The following is a 15,345-nucleotide window of genomic DNA, read 5'->3' as shown; positions in this document are numbered from 1 at the left end:
GTGTGGTGCACACCTGTAAGCCCCGCACAGAAAGGCTGAGGAGGGATTGCTGCGAGTGTAGGGTTACCTTGGACTACGGCAGCTAGGGTTATATACTGAAGCTCTGTCTCAACGGAGGGGTGTTCCCTTAACCCAAGGGGAAGGCAGGAGGGTCTGCATGTCGTGTTCCAGGGTGCCATGGTGATACCTTGTCTCACAGAAAAAGCGGGGTGGAGGGGTAGCTGCCATGTGGCTCACCAGATGGAGTTGCTCTGTCCCGAGGCCCCACAGGGAGAGAATGCACCCCAAGTTGTCTTGTGCTCTCTAAGCACATCTTCACACAGCCATGTGTGCACACAGTAAATATATATGGTTTTTAATTAACTAGTAGCTAGTGAGAGGGAAGGCTCTTTTAAAGTGGGGAGGCCCTGAAAAGGACAGGAGTTTAATGACCTCATTTAATTGGTTGAACCTGGCATGGTAGAATATGTCTTTCATCCCAGAGGTAGAGTCAGGCAGATCTCTTGTTGAGTTCAAGGCCATCTTAGTCTACATACCAAGTTTCAGCCCAGCCAGGGATCATGAGACCTTGTCTCAATAAAATAAAAAGATTTCCCTATGAACATTTTCCAGGGTGTTCAGGAGGGTGGGGGAAAAGATGAGTTTTATGCCTGGAGTTTGGACGTCAAATTGGGAAATATGAACCAGACCTAGAAGGCAGGAAGGACCCACTGAAGGAAGATGTTCAAACAGGGAGCTGAGCAAAGGGGTAAGTTATCGGGTCTGTGCCATTGACAACCTATTATGACGTTGGCCTTCCTGGGGGTAGTGCTCAAAGACTTGGGTTCCTTAATTCAGCTGCTTTCCTGTAGGAGAGAACCTACTGATGGCATCTCCTAGCGTCTGTCCTCTCTGGGTTGGCTAGACAGAACAAATGGAAGTGTTCAACAACAGCTTTATAGGAGCTTTGCTAGCCAGCTCACTGGCCCAGAAGGGCCTTACCTTGGCCCCTCCTAGACGGGTGGTAGATTAATATTCCATGCACATCGCACACCACATTGGTTCCAAAGATCCTCCAGAATGGTGGAGGGGATTCTCTCCTGCTCCGACTCTGGAGCTTCCAAGCAAAGCAGCTCTGCCAAAGCTTCTGGCTCCGGGAAGGGGCTGAAGGTGGGACCCTGGAGGTACTTCTGCGCCCTCTGTTACTTTGATGGAGGAGCCTGGCACCACTCCAGCAGCCCTTGTAGGAGAGGAAAGGGGCATCCCCGTTGTCCTCTCCCTCTGGCCCTAGAGTGGTCTCGGTGTTTAAAGCACCTGGGAAAGATTCCTATTTTGGTATCTCCAGAAGCAACACCTCTGGGTACCCAGCAGCCAGTGGCCCAGGTCAGGGAATCCTATTGTTGCTAAGGGGAAGAGGAATGTGTTGCCTAGGTCTGGGCAGCCTGGCTAAGGGTGCTACTCTCCTGTGGCATTGGATGCTGCTCTGGAGGACTGAGCCAGGAGCTCTGCCAGGTCTTTAAATAGATGCCTCAGTGATGGAGCCTCCCTCCCTCCTGGCCAGCACCACAGCCAACAGTTCTGGGTCAGGCTCCTTCAAGAGCTCAGGTTGCCAGGTCTCCTGCCTACTCTGGTTCTCCCTGCATAGGAGGTGGGGAGAGGTCCTGTCAGTTTATCGGCACTACCAGCTAGTGTCTGGATGTGATGGGACAGTGATACTGCCCAGGAATGCGTGAAGATTGGTTATTTTCAGTGAAATCGGGATAATAATGATGTCTCAGGACTATAAGGATTAAATGTACATGAAAGGCTTAACAGGGTGCTTGGATACATGGCTGTCTGTGTTTCTTCTGTTGGCTGCTGCTTATCTTTCTTTTATACTTACATATTGCCTATACTGACACATCCAATTATTCCCATCACCCTCCTCCTGCACACAAAGCCACCACCATTTTGTAAGGGATTCCCTCCAAACGCGACAAGGAACGGAAAGTATTTTAAATCCATATCCCGCAACTAACAGGGTCCCCTTAGTTCATAGGGTGAGAAGAACTGTTAGTCGACCTGAGGACTTTCCTCCCGTTCAGCTCCCTGTGAACCCAAAGAGGGCTACTTTCTCTTTAAATGCAAATCACCTCCAGCCAGCTTAGCTCCCACGAGCTCCGGCTCCACCAAGGAGAGAGAAAGCAAGGTAGAGAGAGATTACAAAGAAGCACCATCCCTCATTCCAGACCCCAGACCTCAGGTCAGTGGCTCCCCGAGGGGTGTGGGGATGAGTGATGGGGGGGGGGGGCGGGGGGCAACGCACCTGGTGCGCTTCTTTGAAGCCGAGGTTCAGAATCCAGTGATTGCTTGGACACAGCCTCCCTGGCTGAGCACGGACAGCCGATCTGGCTGCTGCTTCCATCAAATCACTTACTGGGTCACACTGCTGCAGGGAGAGACAAGTTGTCTCCCTCCTACCCCACCCCAGCCCCATCGATGCCATCCAGCAATTATATGCTGCTGGCATAAATGCTTGGGTTCCTACTCCATCATCGCCATCTCAGGAGTGACCAGTGACCAGGCTTTTTGACAACAATTTGGACTGAGATCCCCTGGAGAGGACTCCAGCAGACCAAATGACTAGGTGGTGGGGCTGCATGGGAGTCAGGATAAGCTGTTCTGGCCACAGTTACAGTCATTGGTGGAGATCCAACCCCAGAGACTTTCTAACTGGAAAGGGAAGAGACTAGAAGCTGTCCCAGAGAACTTCTAGGCATCCCTGATATTTGCAGTTGAAGTAGAAGAGAAAACGCCAATATGTAAGGGGGTGAGGTCATGAACCGGTCATTCCTAGTCACTGTAGTTGACAGGTTGACAGTAGAGCCTTTCCAGGTGCCCCTACCTTACCTTGGTCACATCTCATGCAGTCAGTATCTGCTAAATACAGAGTGGGTAGGGGCCTAGTTAAGACGCGTCTGATCCTCAGCTGGCTCCCCTAGTCACATCCACTCTGTCTCTGAGCATTTTCTTCTCCAGCCCCGGGCTCTGGGCTGCAGCAACAGGAAAACAAGAAGATGACCCTGACCCACTCCAGCTCTCAGGCAGGCCCACAGGACTTTCAGGAAGAAAGGGGCTTTGGGTGGCCTTGGAAGGTCCTTCAGATGCATAGCCACAGTCCGGCAACAGGCTGGCATCTGGGCCTGTATACACAACAGGACAGAGCTCCTGACTGCTGGACAAGGACATTGCCGCCTCATTATCTTCCTTCCCAGGCTTAAGGTCCAACAAGCGCACCATGGATGACAAAAAGAAGAAACGGAGTCCTAAGCCCTGCCTGGCCCAGCCAGCACAGGCCCCAGGCACGCTACGGAGAGTCCCTGTGCCCACCAGCCACAGTGGTTCCTTAGCCCTGGGACTCCCTCATCTGCCATCACCCAAGCAGCGAACCAAGTTCAAGAGGTGAGTACAGAAAGGATGCTTGGCAAGAATGGAGGACACTGGACTGTGGGCTGAGCACTGTGGGAAGGAAGGCCTTCAGACATTGGCTGCTAAGCAGTAATGGATGCCTTCCCTGTGCTGGCTCCACATTCACCAGTGATGTAGACCCGATGCTTGTCCTCAAGTGCACAGGGGGAAACCAGGGAGTCGCGGGGACCACATAGAGTGGGGCTGTGTCTCTGAAGAGAACGTGAGTGAGTACGAGAGTGAGAGGAAGCTGCTGGACACCCTAGAGAGGGAAGAATATTCAAAGCTGAAAGCTTGCATGGCATGAAAACAAATCGATTGCCTAGAAGGCTCCAGGAGTATTGGGGAATAAGTCATGAATGATTTGTCCCCTTTTATTTCATTTTAGTGATTGCCAGGGAATTGAACCCAAGATATTGGGCATGCTAAGCAAGTGCTCTACCATTGAGCTCCCTCCCTAGCCCATTTAACTTCTCTGCTCAATTTTTTTTTTATTATATTATTATTATTCTTTTAGAGACAAGGTTCATTTTGTATCCCTGGCTGTCCTGGAACTTGTTTTGTAGACCAGGCTGGCCTCAAACTCACAGCCGGCCTCTGCCTCCCAAGTGCTGGGATTAAAGCATGTGCCACCATACGTCATAGTGACACAAACCTTAAATCCTAGCATTGGGTGGCAGATGCTGGTAGATCTCTATGAGTTCATAGTGAGTTCCAGTCCAACCAAGACTGCATAGTGAGACCCTGTCTGAAAACAACGAAACAAAAAAGAATTTGGATCCTACAGTATAATTGTCCACATTTGTTCCCATAAATACAATGTGTTCTTTTCCCTAGTGTTCTCAATAAAAGCAGTGCCCTGTAGAACTCTGTACCAGCTGCCTGACAGGCACGTGCCAGCATGGCTGTAGCAGGCTGTATCTGAAGCTCAGGGTACTTGACAATAGTAGGAAATGCGGCTGGCGAGGAAGGAAGGCCTGGCTGGCGGAGTGTTCAGTGTTACTCTGGGGAGACGGAATGTATTCCCTGCTCCTGCCAGAGCCACACCTGCCAGGAGCTGGAAAATTCAGAACAGTTTTCGCAACAAGCGCAGGAAGATTTTTGGTGGGAGGTGCTTTGTTGGCAGTGAAGAAGGAAACTCGGTAAAGGCCAAGACCAAGTGACCCATCCAGAATCCCAGGGGCTCCATGGGCTCTCAGACAGGAGGCTGGGTCAATCTCCTTGCAGCACAGCTCTGGCTGCAGCATCCATGGAAACAGAGTTCTTTCTGTCCTCCTCTTTTCTTCCCTTCATTAGCTCTGTTCCCTCTACCCATCCCACTGCTCAGGGCGAGACCTGAGAACAAACACCCATTTGTGCTGGGGAGTGGGCAGGGCACAGGAAGTAGAGCAGAGAGAGAGAGGGCACAAGAGGTCCCGACACCCGTGACCATGGGCATGTCCACTTCCCCCAGAGTAGGCAAGGAGAAATGCCGACCGGTGCTGGCCGGAGGTGGGAGCGGCCCTGCAGGCACACCCCTGCAGCACTCCTTCCTGACCGAGGTGACAGACGCCTATGAGATGGAGGGGGGGCTGCTGAACCTGCTCAATGACTTTCATTCAGGCCGCCTGCAGGCCTTTGGTAAGTTCAGGACAGGGTGGATCTGTGGGTGGGGCTGGAGGTCCTGGTCTGGGGGCACGCTGGGGCTAGGGTCCCCCCGGGCTGGCTCCTAAACTCAGGAGTTGTCCAGGGAAGGAATGCTCCTTCGAGCAGTTGGAGCATGTGCGGGAGATGCAGGAGAAGTTGGCCAGACTGCACTTCAGCCTGGATGTGTGTGGGGAGGAGGAGGACGAGGAAGAAGAAGACGATGGGGTCACGGAGGGCTTGCCTGAGGAGCAGAAGAAGACAATGGCTGACCGCAACCTGGACCAGCTGCTTAGCAATGTGGGTCAGAAAGCTGGCTGTTTTGGATCCTCGGGACACCAAGGGTGGAGAGGGCACAGGCTCCCAAGTCTCCCAGTGAACAGTTGGGGGTACATAAACCCAAGAGCTCTGAGCTCCTCAAGCTGAACTAGTAAGGCTTCCCCCTAACATCCACGTTTGTTCTGGCTTCCCTCCTGACACAACTCTCCTTTTCTTTCTATTGACAGCTAGAAGATCTTAGCAATTCCATGTATCCTTCCCAAGGGGCTTTATAGGGCTCACGTGGCTTTCAGGGGAGAGAGAAATGAGGGATGGGAATCAGTTTCTCCCTCCCTGCCTCCCTTTCTGCGTATTCATAACGTAACAAACATTCCCATCTCCTGCAGTCCTGACTCAAGAGTTAGTCACAGACGATCCCCACTTGAGAAGAGGAATGTAGAATTTCCCAAATGCTAAGAGAAAAATATCATGTGTGGTGGCACAAAACTTTAATCCTAGCATTCAGAAAACGGAGGCAAGCCCTGGCATGATTAAAATCTTTGAAGCTGACACAGGGCTTGAGATGTTCTCCGACCCTTTCAGCTTTTCATAATGATCCTTACTTAGATTGTGGCCTGGTGTGGTGGCACTGGACACACACACACAGCCTGTGCAGGATGGGAAGGCAGGTGGAAACACTGGGCTCCAAAGCGTCACAGTCCTTGACTGGCACAGTCAGAAGCTGCACTTGGCAGAGAATGCTGAGCCTGAGGAGCAGCCAGCATCATAGGTGTCGGAACCAGGTCTACTAGACTGCTTCTCTCCTTCCCTTCAAACTGTGACTTTGTGCGGACTCGGGAGGGTATTCCGCAGCCCCCCAGGTGCTATGAGGTGGGGGGCACTGGATGGAATTAAACAAACGGAAGTGCGACTCCTTTTCTGCGTCCTCTTTGCTCTCACTGCGCCGCACATTAGGCCGGATCCACTTGCGTAGGTGGGTGGGAAGCCTAAGCCAGGCGCTGGACCCTGGAAACGGCGGGCGGGGCCCTGCGTTTGCGCATGCTCAAGAGCGGCGCTGCCCAAAGACGCACCGCGCAAGCGCACGCATGCGGACGAAGCACAGCACAGGGCGGTTGGCGACGTGATGGAGCCCGGCCTATTTCTTCACAAGGTGTCGACATTGCAGGTCGTGATGGAGCTGCTAGTACACCTCGGGTCAGGGACCGGGACCTTCGGCAAATGCAGCGGTCACATCACGTCCCTTACCCGCACTGTACTGAAGAATGCAGGGCTGGGGCGGGTTGGGGGAAGAGCGAGCGGGAGGGTCCAGCCCAGCCCTGCTCACCTCCCAGAGCTCCAAACACGGTTGCCCGTCCCTTCTCCACGACCGTGTTTTCTGTGGCAGCCCCCGATGATCTCTCCAGAAACATCCAAGATCTCTCTCTTCTGGGCTAGAGATGTAGCTCGAGCGCTTAACTTGTATGTTCAAGGCCCTGGGTTTGATTCTCCAGCCGCCAACAACCACCAAATCGAGTGTGCTTGCCAGGATGCCCCTTTTCTTACATTTTTCTTTTCTCTGTGTGTGTTGTTGTTGCTTTTTGAGACAGGGTTTCTCTGTGTAGTCCTGGCTGCTCTGGAATTCGCTCTGTAGAGCAGGCTGGTCTTGAACTCAGAGATCCACCTGCCTCTGCTTCCCAAGTGCTAGGATTAAAGGCGTGCGCCACCATTCCTGGCTCAAGATACCCCTTTTCTAAACGTGTTAAGAGGTATTTTCCTCGCTTGTTCTCCACATTAGGCCTGTATCCGGGGCTTCTTGGTCAGACGTCAATTCCAAAGCCTTCGAGCTGAGTATGAAGCAATTGTACAGGAGATCGAGGGTGACCTGAGCTCACTTCAGTGGACTGGGGGCTGGATTCCCAAGCCCATATTTCTCCCAGAGGTAGTACACACCCCAGGGGGAAGAGGGAAGGAGAACCTGGTACAGGGTTCTGGGGAATGGTGAGATTTATTTTATGGGTATGGGTGTTTTGCCTGCTGTCTCTATCGCATGTGTGTGCCTGGCGCCCCCAAGGTCAGGTTAACTTTCACACCCCAATCCTTAGCTGTACCTCTGCCCACTGGACTCTGGTTTCCAGACATCTGTGGGGGCTTAGCCCTTTGATTCTCATACCTCTGATTTTTCACAAGGCAAAATCTCATTGCTCCTGGAAATCAGAGAAAATACCAAATCCAGAGCAGAAACTATGGAGCCATTTTCCATGTAAAGACTCTGAAAAAGATGTCATCTTGGAGGAGATGGTGTTAAAGAAGACAGGAGGGAGCCCAGCAGAACCAGGAAGTCTTTGCCAAGATGACAGCCTCTGGCTTCAGGCTGAGCAGGGCAGGAAAGCCAGCCAGGGGAAGACCAGAGATAGCTCCATGTCCCAGGTGGACAATGCAGGTACCTCTCTGCCTAGATCAGGGCAAGCCTGATCTCTGGGCCTCAACCTCCCACCCGACCTGGAAGGATGTGCAAGAGAAGTTGCAGCCTTCCTCACCCCTCCTCCCCCTGCCTGATGAGCATGGGGGGCTGCCAGGATCTGGGCTGGACTAATTCCCAGTGTCTGCCTCTCAAGACCTTCTCCTCCTTCTCCTCCTTTCTTCAATGGCATCACAGATCTCGGGCTGTCCCAGAGCCAACAGGAGCTCCAGGACCAGCGCAACCATCTGGCCATGGAGCTCCTATGGTTACAGCAGGCCATCCACAGTCGAAAGGAGGTAGGCACTGCCTGAGAACCCTCAGGGTGGGGAGAGGCCTTGTGCCATGCCTGAGCAAGCTTGCTTTTCTTCTCTCCTAACAGTACCTAATTCTCAAGCAAACACTGAGATCCCCAGAAGCAAGCCAGACCAGAGACAAGCCTAACACGTGCCCGGACACCCAGGGTCAGGCCTGTGAGAAGGCCTGGTTGCAGTCCAGCTGCCTCCTTCAGGACCAGTGCTGTAGAGACAGGACCATAGGAGAGCCACACCATGCAGATGACGCCTGCCACGAGGACAAATCCCAGCCGCAGAAATCCCCAGACAGGCTAACCGGTACAGGCAAAGACAAGACTTGGGCTAAGGGCAGGGAACTATGCCATAGGAAGGCTGGACCACAGCTGCCCGCAGCATTAGAGAGCCAGGCTGGAGGGGACAGGGTCACAAGAGGACCAGACCACAGAGGACAGGCCATAAATGAAACCTGCCTGCAGCAGTTGAAACTCCTAGAGGATCAGACCCCTGGGGACCCCAAGTCTAGGCGTCCTCGTTCTGGAAGGACAGCGACACAGCTGCCCACGCCCTGTGAAAACCCAAACCCTGGGGACAGGTACTCCAGGAAGCCAAGCGACAGAGAGGCTGACTGACAAAGAGCCAGGCCAGATGCTTTGAGTATCACAGAAGATCACGTGATTTGGGATGGCACGTTGGCAGGGCTGGAACATACCAGAAGGACTAAACTACCCAAGAGCCAGCACCCCAGTGTTCCAAGTTCCAGCCATGGAACTAACTACCAATGAGCTTAGTCAGGAAGGATGGGAAAACGGGAGGACTCTGCTGTGGAGATGAAGATCTCCAGAGAACTTGTCTTCCACAAGAGACGACCACTGGAAGGCAGGCCATGGAAAGCAGGACCATCAGGCAAGACCTGGGGATCTGGGGGAGGAATAGGTTCCCACAGGGGATGCTGTGAAAAGGTGATAGGGGACCTGGTTCCACCTCTTTGTCCTGCCCCTGCTCCTGGCCATTGGTAGCTATCAGGCCAAACTGCAGGATTGGATTGCGCTGGTACAGTAGGAGGAAGATGGAGGGCATGCCCTTTTATCCTCTGCCTGTGGCTTAATCCAGATTTCACCTTCCCTTGGGTAAGTAAGGTGGGAGGGTCATAGAGAATAAAAGTTTTTCTTGGGTTATGAGCCTGTCTGCTTTTCTTTCTTTTTGGTTTTTCAAGACAGGGTTTCTCTGTATAGTTTTGGTGCCTGTTCTGGAACTCACTCTGTAGACCAGGCCTCCAACTCGCAGAGATCTGCCTGGCTCTGCCTCCCGAGTGCTGGGATTAAAGGCGTGTGCCGCCGCCGCCACCACCCGGCCTGTCTGCTTTTATCTCCTGTTTTTGACCAGGACAGGTTTGGGGCCATCTGGTTCGTCTTCACTCACATGGCACATCATCCCCAAAGCCAGCTAGCAGCCATGGCCAAAGCACAGTTAGCCATCCTTGGGGAACAGCCCTCAGGCTGATCACCCCTGGTCTCGGTTCAAAGGAGCCCAAGCCCTGGAGAAGCCTGGACATCTGTGTGGGAATCTCTCTTCCTCTCACTGAACCCAAGGTCTCCCTTTTGTAATGTGAGCAGACTGGGCTGGAAAGACAGCTCAGTGCTAGTGTTTGCCTAACAAACAAGGGCCAGGGTTTGATCCCAGCTCTGCAAGCAAATGAAAAAAGTGATCCTATCTACCCTGCTCTTGTGAGGCCCATCAAGTGCAGATGTGAGACCCTGCGTTCAGAAAAATGCTCCTGTCCAAGGTGCTTGACGCCTTCCTGGACAAGAAGGCAGGACCTCACCTCTGGCACAGATCCCAGCCTGGCTTAGTTGCTTGGCAACTGCTCTGCGTCTCTGAGTGAAGATACGCTATGGCAGCCAAGAGAGTACTGGTGTATCGAAACGGGGACCCCTTCTTCCCGGGCCGCCAGCTGGTGGTGACCCAGCGCCGCTACCCCACCATGGAGGCCTTCCTTTATGAGGTGACATCAGTGGTACAGGCCCCACTGGCTGTGCGTGCCCTCTACACACTGTGTGACGGCCACCTCGTCACTGACCTGGCTGACTTACAGAATGGAGGGCAATACGTGGCTGCTGGCTTTGAACGATTCCACAAGCTCCAGTGAGTGGGTCGGGGGAGGCCAAAGTGCCTAGGGAGGGTGGTGGGGGCAGTAGTGCATCCAGAACTTAGGTCCAAGTTGACAGAACCTGGGGAGGAGCTGTGCTCTGAGAGGGTAGGGCACAGTGAGAAACCTGCCTGAGGCTACATGGTCAAGGAGGGTGCGCGGCAACTCAGCTTGCATTCTGTTACTGCAGCTAATGCCCACCACAACCAGGACCAGCCTGTGGGGACAATTTTGCACGTGGAACTTTATTTAGGAATTATTCTCCCCTTCCACCCCCCACCCCCATCCCGGCCCGCCTCCCAAGACAGGGTTTCTCTGTGTAGCCCTGGCCATCCTGGAACTCACTTTGTAGACCAGGGTTGGCTTCAAACAAAGAGATCTGCCTGCCTCTGCCTTCCAAGTGCTGGGATTAAAGACCTGGGTCGCCACACCTGGCCAAGGATTTATTTTCTGTTTCTGAGGGTTCTGCCTGCATGTAAGTGCCCTGTCATGCCTGGTGCCCTTAGAAGCCAGAAGTGGGTGCCAAACCCCCTGACCCTAGAGTTAAGGATGGTGGTGAGCCACCCATGTGAGTGGCGGGAACTCAGCCCAGGTCCTCTGCAGGAGCAGAATGCACGCAGCTGCTGAGCCTCCTCGCCAGCCCTTTTAATCTTTGTGTGTGTGTGTGTGTGTACACAAGTGTGGGTGCTATCAGGCTGTCTGATCCCCTGGACCTGGAGTTACAGCTGATGTGGGTACCAGGAGATAATTCAGATCCTCTGGAAGAGCAGTAAGTAATCTTAACTGCTTAGCTAACCCTCCAGCCCTTTTAATCTGTGTGTGTGTGTGTGTGTGTGTGTGTGTGTGTGTGTGTATGTGTGTGATGGCAGGTGTGCACAGGGCAGAGAACACCCACCAGAGTCGCTACCCTCCTCCCTCGACGTGGCTCTAAGGCGGTCAGGCTTTGGCAGCCCAGGGCCTTTGCCTGCTGAGCCGTCTCTGCAGCCCTGAGAGTGTTTAGTCCTTGCCGTCACCATCACCAAACACTGAAACCGGCCACCACTTCCTCCCTGCTGTATTCAGCGTCTGAAACTCCGGTTAGACTAGGCTCATCTCTTTCTGCAAGATTAGACTGTCCTCCAAAGTGGAAGAAAACTGACCTGAGCTTCCAACCCAGGCCTCGCTTCCAAGTCCTGCCTGAGCACCCTGCTGGGGGAGTTCACCACAAGGAAGGGACATGGTGTCTGGACTTAGGCACTTCCTGTGGGATTTTGAGCAAGTCACTTCTTTGACTTTCATACAAAATGAAAATAAAATCACCCTCATGAATGGGGAACTTCTGGACTATAGTAAGATACTTAAGCTTGCCCTCAGCCTTCAACAATGTGGTGCACCTAAAAGCCACATGGCTTTATAGCCAGACTCAGTTCTCTGAGATCCTAAGGCAAGTTCATATTTCCACATGTTCCTGGCCCAAAAAAGATAGAGTGCTCCAGTGAGGAAGGACACTTAGGGTGCTGGGCAGCTACTGGGAGATGGCTTCATCCTAGAGAGAGAGGATAGTCCTCGCCTAGAGTTTGAGATGCTTGGCTAAAGCAGGGAGAAACATGAAGACATGATTGTTTGGTGGTGATGATGGAATAGGAGACCAAATAAGAGATTTTGGAGTCAGGCTGGTGTCTGCATGGGAGGTGGAGATGGTGGGTCAGAAGTTGAAGTTCATCTTCAGTTACACACTGTAGAGGCTAGCCTGGACTACTTGGGAAACTCCACTGTCTCATCTCAGTCTCACTTGGGAGTGCTAGATCTTTTTCTTTTTCCTTTTCTCTTTGTAGCCCTGGTTGTCTTGGAATCACTCTGTACACCAGACTGGTCTTGAACTCAGAGATCAGCCTGCCTCTGCCTCCCAAATGCTGGGACTAAAGGCGTGTGCCACCAACAGTAGGCCCGGCCTTAGGAGTGCCACCGCACACACACATCCCATCTCATTAGTCAGAGAAAAGTTCAACCCGCAGAGTGGTCTCCTCAGACTAGCCCTGCAGTGATGGGATCTTGGCTGTGATGGGCATAAGCCTGGCTAGCCCGGGTTCCGACTCCCTCAGGTGACCTGGGTCCTATCTGTCCTTTCAGCTACTTGCCTCCTGGAAGGAAACCCCCGGGTGGGAAGAGCAGCCATCAACATGTAAGTCCAGGGGAGACTCCACAGCTGTCATCCATCCCATTCCTCTTAGGACAAGTGTCCTGGAGGCAGCAGGAATTGTGGAGTCTGGGGCACACCACCCCCACTCCAGAACCTGCTGCTGTCCTGGGTCAGCCCCTGCTTCTAACTAATCCCAGGCCACAGTCCCCAAAGGAAAGGGTAAGTTGTGAAACATGAGGCCAAAGGACAGGAGTTGTGTGACTCAGGGGGTACCCTCCAGAGAGGTGTGAGCAGACTCACCCCTGCTCCCTCGCTCTCCTACACAACCAGACTCACCCCTGCTCCCTCGCTCTCCTGTACAAGTTTGGTTCCTGCCTGCTCACCCCATGTTCTTAGAACCAGCCAGTCCCAACCAAAGTCCTGGACTTTCTCCTGACTCGAAGGCCTGACTTGGATTTCAGGAGCCTTTCATGTCTCACCGCCCATGTGATGGGGCCTTTGGACAGTGGCTGCCAGCAGACGCCCCCTGCTATATCCAGTGAGTGCCAGCATCAGGGAGTGGGGGTATAGATTTGTGCCTCAGTGAGACCAAGAAAATGGCAGTGGGTTTTTCCAGGAGCCCCATGACAAGTGGGAAGATTAAAATCCCAACATCTAAGTGGTTCCTATGCCCCCTTCACATGTAGAGTCTTGGAGACTCATCCCCTACCGGGCTGTTCTTTGTCTCAGTGTGTTCAGGAATGGGGACCTACGAAGTCCCCCCTTTGGTCTGAAGCTGCCCCAGACTGTCATCCAGGACTGGGAAATGGTGCTGAAGCTGCTGACCGAGAAGGTCAAGTTACAGAGTGGGGCTGTACACCAGTGAGTAAAAGGGCAAAGGAAGGCATGTTCTCTCCAGCAGGACTGCCTCCTGTGCCTCAGGGGAGGGCTTGCCTAGCCCGGGTTAACATTGCCCAGAGGACCAAAGTCAGAGGGTCCCCCAAAGGAGCTGTACCTGCCTCAGCGCCTGCTGGGTGGAGAGCAGCCTGTTATCTGACCTCCTCCCAGACTCTGCACCCTCGAGGGGCTCCCGCTGTCAGCAGGGGCTGCTCTGGTGAGCGGCCATCACTACGTGGCAGTTGGAGAAGAGGCGTTCAAAGCTCTCCCCTACATGGAGCTGCTGGTGCCCAGCCCCGCTCTGGCCAGGGGCTGCTGGTATGTTTGAGGTGGAGGGTCACAGGCCACAGCAGAGGAAGTGCTCTCTGGCCTGGGAGCTAGGACTGTGTTCTCCTCTGCCCACTACCAACCTTCCTTTCACTGCAGGTATCCTCCAGGCCGGAAGTCTGAGTGCCACAGGCGGAGGGTAGGTGACTGGGACAGGGGAGTGACTAGCTGGGGATTCTGACCTCATCCCATCCTGGGAAGCAGTGACTTCCCTTTTTTGGGGTAGGAACTGAAGCTCACAAGCATAAACAAGACTCATTCAGGGTGACAGTTATCGAGTGGCACATGCCATGCCAACTGCCTCCCCACAGGGTGGCTGTGGGAACTGGCTCCTTGGTGTAGCAGGGGACAGGGGACCCTCCATTCTCCCAGAGGAGCCAATGAGCATGTGGCACTGTTTCACTGGCATCTTTGGATGCCAGCGTCAACTGGATAGACTCGCCTACAGGAACAAAGGCAGGCGGGAAGGATGCAGACTCCGAAGATGGGCGCAGGGCCTCTGGCGAGCCTGCACAGGCAGCAGGGCACACTGGGGAGCTGGAGACATAAGAGCAGTCTACAGACGGGGTTCTCACTCGGGGTCCCTTCCGTAGGCCCAGGGCCACAAGGCCCAGGCAGCCCTGTCTTCTGCAAAGGAACCTGGACAGACTGAGCCCTCCACTTTGTATGTCAGAGCCCAGCGGTCTGTCCAGCCACCAAGCAAGCCTTTTCCTCTCTCACATCCATCAGGTGAGGGCTCCGGGGCTGGGCCCTTCACATCACTCCCCTGTGCTCACACATGCTAGGGAGGCATGGGAGCTCAGGTCAGTCATCAACACAGGATGGTCTTGCTACTGCAGGGGGATGTCTGTGGGGGAGAACGCTTCAGCAGAGCTCCACGCCGCTCTTCTGTTCGCATGTCCTTGCTCCTTTCATAGGGACTTACATAAACAGAAAAGACAATGCTTAAGCCATAAGGTCCAGAGGTGGGACTTAGAGCTGGGAGCTAAAGGCTGGCCTCTAACTTCCCTGCCATCCTCTGAGGTGTTGGAGAACGTGGGACAAGGCTCAGGGGAGGGAACTGGGGAGCAGGTGAAGGCACCAAAGGCTGTGGACCCCCTCAGCCTGGACATCGACCAATGCTGCCTCCTTGTTAGGGGTTAAGGGAGTTTATGAGGCTTCCCACCCAAGGAAGGAAACAGCCGGGGCTCAGGAAGTGGCTGACGACGAGAACATCTGCACAGAAGAGCCTGTGGATCAGGTAAGCCCATCACCTTACACTGAGATGGGCAGGGGTCTGAGCTAAAGTCGGGGCTCCCAGGACACCATCTTCCCAGTGACGGAGCAGATCAAAATCTGAAAGCCTGCCTTCTTGTTTCCTAATTCCCGAGACTTTCTAATTTCCAGCCTCCTTTCCTGGGTTGGGGACCTCTGGCAGTGGATACAAACTGGGCATCCACATGGCTCTGTATGTCTCCACATGTCCACCAGAGGGCAGCAGAGACGGTGGAAGAGGCCTTATCCCCCAACACCCGCGGAGGCCTGTAGCTGTCCTCAGGCTCAGCCCATGCGGTCCACCACCTTCAGTGCCAGGAGCTCCAGACAGAAACTGAGGACAACCACTCCCAACTACCCCGCCCCAGCTGTCAGCAGCCTGTTCCTGAGAAACCATGATTCACAGGGCTCCTCACAGGAGGTATGGCCTCCTCAGCCCTTCCCCATTCATAAGCCTAGCAAGTTCTGTGGAGGCTACTTCCTTATGAGAGTCCCTGCAGAGAAAGGCACTGCAGACTGGGTTTAGGAGAAGGCTTGTCGCAATAAAGTAATATTTGCTGAG

General features: G+C 53.7%; 3 protein-coding genes across 8 annotated transcripts; all 3 read left to right on the top strand.

The window, feature by feature from the left end:
* The first annotated feature begins 1,917 nt into the window (after positions 1-1,917).
* On the top strand, positions 1,918-6,238 carry Ccdc28b (coiled-coil domain containing 28B). Of its 3 annotated transcripts, XM_006994371.4 has the most exons (6): positions 1,918-2,221; positions 3,234-3,420; positions 4,880-5,046; positions 5,156-5,349; positions 5,556-5,578; positions 6,043-6,238. In XM_006994371.4, exons 1-6 carry the CDS (start codon positions 2,101-2,103, stop codon positions 6,095-6,097), a joined length of 747 nt encoding a protein of 248 aa, XP_006994433.2. In that variant the 5' UTR covers positions 1,918-2,100; the 3' UTR covers positions 6,098-6,238. The 3 variants fall into 3 exon arrangements, with proteins under 3 accessions (XP_006994433.2, XP_076421271.1, XP_076421269.1); XM_076565156.1 differs by lacking the exon at positions 5,156-5,349; XM_076565154.1 differs by lacking the exons at positions 5,556-5,578; positions 6,043-6,238 and having other exon boundaries at positions 5,156-5,549.
* Positions 6,239-6,340: 102 nt separating this feature from the next.
* On the top strand, positions 6,341-9,236 carry Iqcc (IQ motif containing C). Of its 2 annotated transcripts, none has more exons than XM_076565151.1 (5): positions 6,341-6,522; positions 7,103-7,246; positions 7,495-7,747; positions 7,964-8,064; positions 8,148-9,236. In XM_076565151.1, the coding sequence occupies exons 1-5, from the start codon at positions 6,367-6,369 to the stop codon at positions 8,688-8,690; spliced, it is 1,197 nt and encodes a 398-aa protein (XP_076421266.1). In that variant the 5' UTR covers positions 6,341-6,366; the 3' UTR covers positions 8,691-9,236. The 2 variants fall into 2 exon arrangements, with proteins under 2 accessions (XP_076421266.1, XP_006994434.3); XM_006994372.4 differs by having other exon boundaries at positions 6,367-6,493.
* Dcdc2b (doublecortin domain containing 2B) lies at positions 8,838-15,344 on the top strand. Of its 3 annotated transcripts, none has more exons than XM_076565153.1 (9): positions 8,838-8,964; positions 12,317-12,368; positions 12,788-12,864; positions 13,056-13,187; positions 13,374-13,520; positions 13,629-13,668; positions 14,123-14,258; positions 14,666-14,769; positions 15,000-15,344. In XM_076565153.1, the coding sequence occupies exons 1-9, from the start codon at positions 8,840-8,842 to the stop codon at positions 15,054-15,056; spliced, it is 870 nt and encodes a 289-aa protein (XP_076421268.1). In that variant the 5' UTR covers positions 8,838-8,839; the 3' UTR covers positions 15,057-15,344. The 3 variants fall into 3 exon arrangements, with proteins under 3 accessions (XP_076421268.1, XP_076421267.1, XP_006994444.1); XM_006994382.4 differs by lacking the exon at positions 8,838-8,964 and adding an exon at positions 9,348-10,203; XM_076565152.1 differs by lacking the exons at positions 13,374-13,520; positions 13,629-13,668.
* Position 15,345: the final 1 nt, after the last annotated feature.

Source organism: Peromyscus maniculatus, chromosome 2 (assembly GCF_049852395.1).
Source record: "Peromyscus maniculatus bairdii isolate BWxNUB_F1_BW_parent chromosome 2, HU_Pman_BW_mat_3.1, whole genome shotgun sequence".
NCBI classification, from domain to species: domain Eukaryota; kingdom Metazoa; phylum Chordata; class Mammalia; order Rodentia; family Cricetidae; genus Peromyscus; species Peromyscus maniculatus.
Note: the sequence above shows the minus strand (reverse complement) of the source record. Positions and strands in the feature narration are given on the sequence as shown.

Excerpts from the sequence above, each read along its gene's own strand:
- Dcdc2b (XM_006994382.4), top strand. The coding sequence starts at position 9,953 with ATGGCAGCCAAGAGAGTACTGGTGTATCGAAACGGGGACCCCTTCTTC. Across the intron at positions 12,865-13,055 it reads GACGCCCCCTGCTATATCCA|TGTGTTCAGGAATGGGGACC; the intron begins GTGAGTGCCAGC and ends TCTTTGTCTCAG. Across the intron at positions 13,669-14,122 it reads CTGAGTGCCACAGGCGGAGG|GCCCAGGGCCACAAGGCCCA; the intron begins GTAGGTGACTGG and ends TCCCTTCCGTAG.
- Ccdc28b (XM_076565154.1), top strand. The coding sequence starts at position 2,101 with ATGCAAATCACCTCCAGCCAGCTTAGCTCCCACGAGCTCCGGCTCCAC. Across the intron at positions 2,222-3,233 it reads TTCCAGACCCCAGACCTCAG|GCTTAAGGTCCAACAAGCGC; the intron begins GTCAGTGGCTCC and ends CTTCCTTCCCAG. Across the intron at positions 5,047-5,155 it reads AGGCCGCCTGCAGGCCTTTG|GGAAGGAATGCTCCTTCGAG; the intron begins GTAAGTTCAGGA and ends GGAGTTGTCCAG.
- Iqcc (XM_076565151.1), top strand. The coding sequence starts at position 6,367 with ATGCTCAAGAGCGGCGCTGCCCAAAGACGCACCGCGCAAGCGCACGCA. Across the intron at positions 7,247-7,494 it reads AGCCCATATTTCTCCCAGAG|GCAAAATCTCATTGCTCCTG; the intron begins GTAGTACACACC and ends ATTTTTCACAAG. Across the intron at positions 7,748-7,963 it reads GTCCCAGGTGGACAATGCAG|ATCTCGGGCTGTCCCAGAGC; the intron begins GTACCTCTCTGC and ends ATGGCATCACAG.